The sequence below is a fragment of the Brassica oleracea genome, chromosome C6 (genome assembly GCF_000695525.1).
Source record: "Brassica oleracea var. oleracea cultivar TO1000 chromosome C6, BOL, whole genome shotgun sequence".
Lineage (NCBI taxonomy): Eukaryota > Viridiplantae > Streptophyta > Magnoliopsida > Brassicales > Brassicaceae > Brassica > Brassica oleracea.
The window spans coordinates 12,174,861-12,183,246 of record NC_027753.1 but is presented as its reverse complement, the minus strand read 5'-3'; the positions used below and the strand labels follow the sequence as shown (position 1 = coordinate 12,183,246).

Genomic DNA, 8,386 nt, shown 5'->3' with positions numbered 1-8,386 from the left:
AACATACGTGGGACATATGCGATCTACCGCCTGACAAGGTTGCACTCGGAAGTCAATGGGTTTATAAAATCAAGTATAATACTGATGGTACGATCCGGAGACATAAATCTCGAGTTGTAGTTATGGGAAACAAACAGGTCGAAGGGGAAGACTATAATGAAACATTTGCTCCTGTTATTAAAATGACGACGGTGCGTATGTTCCTTCGTTTGGTCGCAGCAAATCAATGGGAAGTTTTTCAAATGGATGTCAACGACGCTTTCCTTCATGACGATCTCGAAGAAGAAGTATACATGAAGCTACCGCCTGGATTTCGTCATTCTCATCCCAATAAGGTTTGTCGTCTTCGCAAGTCATTATATGGTCTCAAGCAAGCTCCCCGTTGCTGGTTTAAAAAGCTCTATGATGTGCTGCTTAAGTTTAGTTTTATCCAGTCCTATGATGACTACTCATTGTTCTGCTACAGTCGCAAAGGAATACAGCTGTGTGTGTTGATATATGTTGACGATTAATGATTTGCTTATCAATGGTAATGATAGTCGTATGGTACAAAAGTTCAAAGAGTATTTGAGTAAGTGTTTCTCTATGAAGGATCTGGGAAAACTCAAATACTTCCTCGGTATCGAAGTAAGTCGTGGTCCAGAAGGTATATTTTTTCTCTCAGCGAAAGTACACTTTGGACATTATTGCGGACACAGGAAACCTTGGCTGCAAGCCGGCAGCTACTCCTCTCGAACAGAATCATCAACTCGGCAAGGTTGAGAGTCCCGTCTTGGCTGATCCGCGCAAGTATAGGAGGCTTGTCGGCAGGTTATTGTATCTTCTCCATACCAGACCCGAGTTGAGTTATTCGGTTCATGTTCTCTCTCAGTATATGCAGACGCCCAAAGAAGCTCATTGGGAAGCTGCGCAACGAGTAGTGCGTTTTTTAAAGAATTCTCCTGGCCAAGGAATCATGTTAAGCTCGTCTAAAGATATGTCCCTCACCATTTACTGTGACTCCGATTGGTCTTCTTGTTGCAAAACCCGTCGTTCTCTCAGTGCCTTTGTTGTTTTACTTGGTGATTCTCCGGTCTGTTGGAAGACAAAGAAGCAAGATACAGTATCTCATTCTTCCGCAGAAGCTGAATATCGAGCTATGTCTGATGCTCTCAAAGAAGTTAAATGGTTACGTAAACTGTTGCATGGATTCGATGTCAAACAGGCTCCTACTCGCTTCTTCTGTGATAGTAAAGCAGCTATCTACATTGCTACAAATCCAGTCTTCCAGGAACGTACAAGCACATTGAAAATGATTGTTATGCGGTTCGAGACGCTGTAAAAGATGGTCTTATTAATCTCCATCACATACGTACCAAGGAGCAGGTCGCGGACATTCTGACCAAGGCGTTGGGACGGGTTCAGTTCAATAATTTATTGTCCAAGTTGGGCGTTTGTGACCTGCACGCTCCAACGTGAGGGGGAGTATTACGATATATTCTATATTGTATAGTTTCCTATATTCTCTTGTTAAAGTTATGTATAGTTTCCTATTAGTTATAAGGAAACACGGATGTTAGACCGTCATTGGAGTTGTATAAAGTCTCAGCTGTATAGCTTAATAAAACCAATTCTACATTCAAAACAAAAGGTAGTTTCATACAAAGATCAGACGCTGACGCAGGTAGCTGTGGCAACCAAACGAACAACACTGTTGACGGCTCCAAAGGAAGACGGCAATGTTTAGGCTTTTATATAATTAGGTGTAAACGCACACGTACACAGTTAAAATGATTGAGGAAGCTTTGGTTTAACAATAATAAAACCATCAAACCGGTTCATTTCAATAAAATGAGGTAAAACTAAACCAATTTTGAAACTGGGTTGGTTCATAAACCTCTCGCGATTTTTTCGTTCTTCGAAATTAAAGATACTCCGGGAGCGGGTCCTTACATTCTCCCTGTATGTGACACCGTCCTTGCTGGTGGGGTGGTTGCCATGGACCTGTCGGCACCTGAGGTCGAAGTTCAGCCATCGGGTTCCTCTTCCCCAGCCAAGAGAGTGATCGTCTTAGGGCTGCTTGCTCCGAGCGCGACTCTGGCTGCTGCGCCAAAGAGTCGCAAGGCCGAGCGCTAAATCGGATGCGGCCAAGAGGAAGAGATGCACCGAGGCTGGCGATTTTCCTGCCAAGGCATCTGGTTCGGGTTTGTCGTTGCGACATCGCGCCAAGGTTTGTTTCGAGTAAAAAAATTCTGTCTTTCTTAGTGTGCGCGTGTTGATCGCTTCTTGATCACCCCCTTTTGGCTTGCAGTTTGTTTTGCTGATTGACGGGATGATCAGCGAATGCGGATCGGAGGTCGAGCGTCTCGCTAAGGAGTTAGAGGAGTCAAGGGAAAAGTCGTCGCAGCTCGAAGGGAAGTTGAAGGTCATCGAGGATGCTCATTCCCTCGAAGAGGCTCTGTTTGAGTCTAGGATCGGCGAGCTTGAGCAGGATCTTGGGAAGACCGCGAGCTCTTTGCTTAAGGCTAAAGCGCAAGGTCAAGAGTGGAGAGGGATCATCGGTTTGCATGATCGGAGAGGCCAAGGAAGTCATGCGCGCAGAGTTTCAGACCTGTCTGGTGAGGATCGCCGATTCCCTTGACTCCCTATCGCCGATTCCCTTGACTCCCTAGCGGCCATGCATTTCGGGGGTTTGGCCTTGGCCGGGGTCGAGTAAGGGACAAACGAGGTCGGTGAGGCGCCTCTTTCTCCGCGAGCCGAAGGGGCCACACTTCCCCTCTGTAGGGCGGAAATGGTGGATGCGTAAGGAGACTTTGACCAGATCCTAGTGGGCCTGAAGTCTGAGTGCATCCTTCCATCTTGTTCGCGTGAGCCTGAGGGTCAGGATCCCGTAGCTGAGGACAGCGGAGGAAAAACGGCTCCGATCCTAGAAGGGGTGATTGAGTTTGCAGTCTCGTGTAAGAATTTTATTTCTATGTTTTTGTTCCGGCCAAATGTGGCTGTGTTTTTATCTTGGTACTGGCCGCTTGTGGCTTTGAATCCCCGTCGCTTCTGCGATTTTTAAATGAACTTTATTTTTGCGTTTTTAAGAGTTTTATTGAATAATTTATATGGGTGTAGAGGGAAGACTACGACTTGTCATCTCGTAACCTAACTCTGGGTGTACTATTGTATCCGTGATCTGTTTCGAGAGTTTCCTGCAGTAAACTGGCGGGATTTCTGAAGACGGTCGTATCAGGGTGTTTGATACTATGCCTAGAGATGTTAGAGACCAGTGTGCTGGGTTTAGGGTAAGACCTAGGTCTAATCACGGCTTTAGGGGGTGCGATGACTACTTCGACTTACGTTTCCCGTATCGTTTTCGACCTGATTCCGTCCCGCTATAAAGTCTGCGATATGTTCTCGGCTTACGTGACTTGTATGGTAGGAATCGAGCATCTCTTTGAGGACAATTTTTAAGTCTCCCGAAAGTGCTGACCAAAATTTCGGATTTTTTATATAGCGCTCTTACCCTTGTGTCGGGTGTTCGAGAGCTATCTCTACGAGACGACTTAGTCTGTTTAGGACGTTGAGAATTTGTTGTGATCAGCAACAAACTTATCGGTAGATATTACCGTTTTAGATTTTTCGCGAAGGATACGTGTTAAGAAGGAGTGTGTGTTTTATAGTCGTGGATGGACTGTTTTAAAGTCAGTGTTCCCTTCACTTGAAAATTTCTGACGAAAAAGAGTCCTTCGAGCGTTAGCGACGTCTCGCTTCGCCGAAGGTCGAATTTTTATGTTGTTATTTCAAGTGATGAAGTATTTTGATGTCATTCGTATTTTGGGAGGTTTTTCCGCTGCGTTTAAAAAGAATTCAAAAATATCGAGTCTGAGATCGGATATTTCTTTTTGGGAGTATAAGAGTATCATATACGTACCTACTCTCCCCCCTTTTTAATGAGGGGGGACAGCTGAGCTCGTCGTATGATGAATTGCCTAGGTACCCTCTTCAGGGATCAAGCCGTCTTGTAGTTCTGTGCGAAATGTTGCTTAGTGTAGTATTTCTTGAGGTGCATCGCATTCCAAGTTCTCGGAATTTTGGCGACCTGCATATTTGCAATTTCGTACGCGCCTGGTCGGACTACTTTTATGACTTTGTAAGGTCCTTCCCAGTTAGTTCTGAGTTTTCCTGCATTCCGTTCGCCGGTGTTTTGGAAAAGTTTTCGTAAGACTAAGTCGCCTTCTTTGAATTTGTGGCTGTGTACGTTAGTGTTGTAGTACTTTGCAGCTGTCTGTTGATAGTTTTGAATTTGTATAAGGGCTTGGTCCCGTCGTTTGTTGATTAGATCGAGTTCATCCAGCAACATTAGATTATTTGAATCTTCTCGCCCTGGGAGTGATCTTCTGCGTACTCCCGAAAATTTGACTTCCGCTGGGATTATACATTCGCTTCCGGAAACGAGAGCGAACAGAGTTTCTCCCGTTGCGCGTCTCGGAGTTGTGCGATGTGAGCATAAGACTCCTTCGAGATCTTCGTCCCATTTGCCCTTTTTGGCGTCTAATCGTTTCTTAAGCCCATAGAGGATGATCTTGTTAATTGTTTCGGCTTGACCGATGCATTGTGGGTACCTAGGAGTCGATTTGGTCAGTCGTATCTTCCACTTTTCGCAAAAAGACTCGAATTTGGTTAAAATAAATTGGGACCCGTTGTCCGTTACGATTTCGTATGGGACACCATGTCTGCAGACGATATTTCTCCACACGAAGCTTTCGACTTGGGCGTCTTCGATGCTTGCATAGGAGTCAGCTTCGACCCATTTTGAGAAGAAATCTGTCAAAACTAACAAGAATCGTTTTTGCTTTGACCTGTGCATGGGTCCGACTATGTCCATCGACCATCGCATGAACGAATATAATGCCAATATCGAAGAGAGAACCTCTGTCGGCTGATGGATAGTAGGAGCATGCCTCTGGCATTTTTCGCATTTTCGCGCAAAGTTCTCGTAATCTTTGATCATCATTGGCCAATAATGTCTGCGGCGTTTGATTTTGACTGCGAGGGATCTTCCGCCAGAATGGTTTCCGCGTGATCCAAAGTGGACTTCTTCCATTATCCTTCGTGCTTTCTCTCCTTCTACACATGTCATGAGTGACCCGGAAAATCTCCACTTGTAGAGTTCTCCGGCGACCAAGACGTATCGCGCAGATTGGGTCTTAATCTTTCGGGCTGCCCATTTTTCTGCTGGGAGTTTCCCATCGGCGATGTATGCGAGGATCGTTTCTGTCCAAGGTTTGTTGAATCGATACTCGGACTGCTTTGGATCCTGCGTTGCCTGGACATCGACTTCGTCGGGATCGCCGTCGGGTGAATCGATTAAGTTTATAATGACAGGCGGCCCAATGCTAGGATGCTCTATGAACTCTATGGGAATTACCCTGCTCAGACCTCGATCTGAACTAGATGCCGAGCCGGCTAGGGCGTCGGCCTCTGCGTTTCCGGCCCGAGGAATCCGGGTGAGAGCGAATTGGTCAAAACTTTGAGCCAAGTTTTGAACAAGTTTCAAGTAACCGTCCATTCTCTCGTCCCTTGCTTCGTATTCCCCGCTGTATTGGCTTGCCACAAGTTGGGAATCGCAATAGGCGTGAATTCTGCCTATCTTTAGGCCGTGAGCCAACCGTAAGCTTGCGGTTAGGGCTTCATACTCGGCTTCATTGTTTGAGGCGTGGAATACTAGTCGGAATGACTGTTCCAGTACTTTCCCAGTTGGTGACGTGAGTCTGATCCCGATCCCGATCCCGGAGCCCTGTTTGGACGAGGATCCGTCGACGTGGAGGGTCCAGGTCGAATCGGGTTCTTGGTTAGTCGTGTACCCTGTAGGGAGTTCTACTAAGAAATCGGCGAGTACTTGTGATTTTGCGTAAGCTTTTGCTCAGTACTCGATGTCGTACTCGCTCAGCTCGATTGCTCATTTTGCTAACCTACCGGATTGACTGGGGCTATGCAGGATCGTCCGCAGTGGGATTGACGTGAGAACTACGACTGTATGGGACTTGAAATACAGCCTTAGCTTTCGTGCTGACATTACGACTGCAAGCACCAGTTTTTCCATCATCGGATAACGTGTTTCTGCGTCAAGCAAAGTTTTGCTTACATAAAAGATGGGCGCGGCGTTCTTCTCAGATGAGGACGCTGCTCACAGCCGTGATTGATAATCCGATGTACATGAATAGTGGTTATCCTTCTACGGGTTTTGCGAGCACTGGGGGAGTGGCCAAGTAGTGTTTCAGCTGTTGGAACGCTTTTTCGCACTGTTCGGTCGACTCAAATTTCTTATTCCCCTTCAGGGTGTCGTAGAAAGGAAAACACTTATCTGTTGATCGCGAGATAAAGCGGTTGAGTGCTGCGACTCTCCCAGTTAATCTCTGTACCTCTCGCTTCGTTCTCGGGGATTCCATTAGCGGTGATCTGTTTAGGGCTGGCCTCGATTGCGCGGAAGTTGACGAGGTACCCCAGGAATTCTCCCGATGCTACTGCGAACCGACACTTTGCGGGGTTAAGTTTCTTATTGTGCATGTTTAGTCTTTCAACGCACTCTTGGAGGTGAGTGATATGATCCTGCTCTTCGAGGGATTTCACGAGCATGTCATCAATGTACACATCCATTGTGTTTCCGAGTTGTTCAGAGAACATACGGTTGACGAGTTGTTGATAAGTTGCGCCAGAATTCTTAAAGACTGAACGACATCACTCTGTAGCAGTAAGTTCCGCGGTCAGTAATGAATGCGGTTTTCTCTTGATCGTCAGGGTTCATCATGATTTGATTATACTTGGAGAATGCGTCCATAAAGGATAAGAGTTTGTTCCCTTCCGTTGCTTTGACTAATCGATCGATGTGTGGCAGTGGGAAGTTATCCTTCGGACATGCCTTATTGATATCGGTGAAATCGACGCACACTCGCCACTTTCTGTTTTTCTTTTTGACAACGACTGAGTTAGCAAGCCAGTCGGGATACTAATATCACTAAAATTACCCTAAAGAGTGAATTACTCTCTCAAATAAGAGGTTCAGTTGTAGTACTTAGGGATTGAATTCACATGGAGCTAGGGAACCTAATAAATCTAATTAAGTTGATTAAGCTAGGTTGATTTTTATTAAATGTAAAAGAAAGGTTTGTGAGCAAGTTAATTGCTCGATTGATTGATTGATTGGGGTTTTTGGTACTTAGATTAAAGTAGCTAGACTTAGGGCTTTTATTCAGGTAATCAGGATTATAACCCTACAGATGCCTAATAAGTTGTATGCATGATATTATAGAGCTCAACACTTAATAACAAACCATTAGGCTTTCGCTTTCTAGGTTTGTCTATTGACCGGTGTCGATCGATGATTCTACAGATCAATACACTTTCTGAAACATCGAACGATTATTCTATTGGAATATTGATCACCACTTTTGGTCAAGCGTTAATGCGCGGGTTGAATGTGCTCACTAAGCTCACTAGATCAGCTCTCGCCTTACTCTTAGCAAGACTTAGCTCAATTAGGATGGATTCAGGGTGAGATGCAAGCTATCGCTTATGACAATTCCTAGGGCAAGTTCTAGGTAGCTAATCTAGGAACAGACATTAATGACAATCCTAAAGATGAATATCACAACTTAGCAATCTATAGTTGGGGCTAATCCCTCATAACCTATTTAAACCCTAAATCTAACAAAGAGAACTAGTTAGACATGGCTAAGCAATACTTAACAACAATAAGGTATAGAAACTGCATAGATAAATATATATATATCAATGGAGTTCCACTCACAAATCTCTTTGGATCTTCTCTCCAATCTACTAAAAATCCTAGAAAACCTTTGCTCTAAGATCAGAAAAACAAGAAAGCACATTTTGCCTCTAACATGTTGGCAAAGCTTATATAATTAGGTTAAAACTCGCCAGGGGTAATCTTGTAAATTGTTGAAGACTTGGGCTCTAAGTAGACTGAGACCAAACAGGCTTTCTTCGCGCTTAACTGTCGATTGATGTCAAGACGTGAACATCGATCAATTATTCCTCTTCAATGTCGACCGATAGTCGTGCTCGATGGTCATCTCGGGTGCTTACTCTAAATATCTTCAAAATGCTCCAAAATCATCACTTTCTTCCAAATCACTCCTGATCTTATAAATATACTAAATAGACTCTATAATATAATAATTAGTAGTTAAAACACTATAAACCATGGGAAAAAGTGGGTCAAATCCACGGTCTATCAACTCCCCCAGACTTACCCTTTTGCTTGTCCTCCAGCAAAACATACATGCAGTCTCTATGAAAGAGGTTTGAAAACAGTAGGGACTCACAGATTTTAAAACTTAGAATCAACACCTTAGAAAGTCCTAATCTGAGAAGCACACTATACTATATCCTAGTCTAG

At 44.5% G+C, this 8,386-nt stretch overlaps 2 protein-coding genes across 2 annotated transcripts in view; one reads left to right on the top strand and one right to left on the bottom strand.

Moving 5' to 3' along the window:
- The window catches only part of LOC106297500, a 6,153-nt gene extending 4,832 nt beyond the window's left edge, over positions 1-1,321 (top strand). Inside the window, exons 5-7 of the mRNA XM_013733729.1 lie at positions 138-335; positions 592-646; positions 699-1,321. Of these exons, the coding sequence (XP_013589183.1) occupies positions 138-335; positions 592-646; positions 699-1,321 (876 nt within the window). The remainder of the gene's footprint in view (positions 1-137; positions 336-591; positions 647-698) is intronic.
- A 2,655-nt stretch (positions 1,322-3,976) lies between these two features.
- Positions 3,977-6,624, bottom strand: LOC106297499. Its single transcript, XM_013733728.1, has 2 exons — positions 6,390-6,624; positions 3,977-5,832 (listed from the first exon to the last, which is right to left on the bottom strand). Exons 1-2 carry the CDS (start codon positions 6,622-6,624, stop codon positions 3,977-3,979), a joined length of 2,091 nt encoding a protein of 696 aa, XP_013589182.1.
- Positions 6,625-8,386: the final 1,762 nt, after the last annotated feature.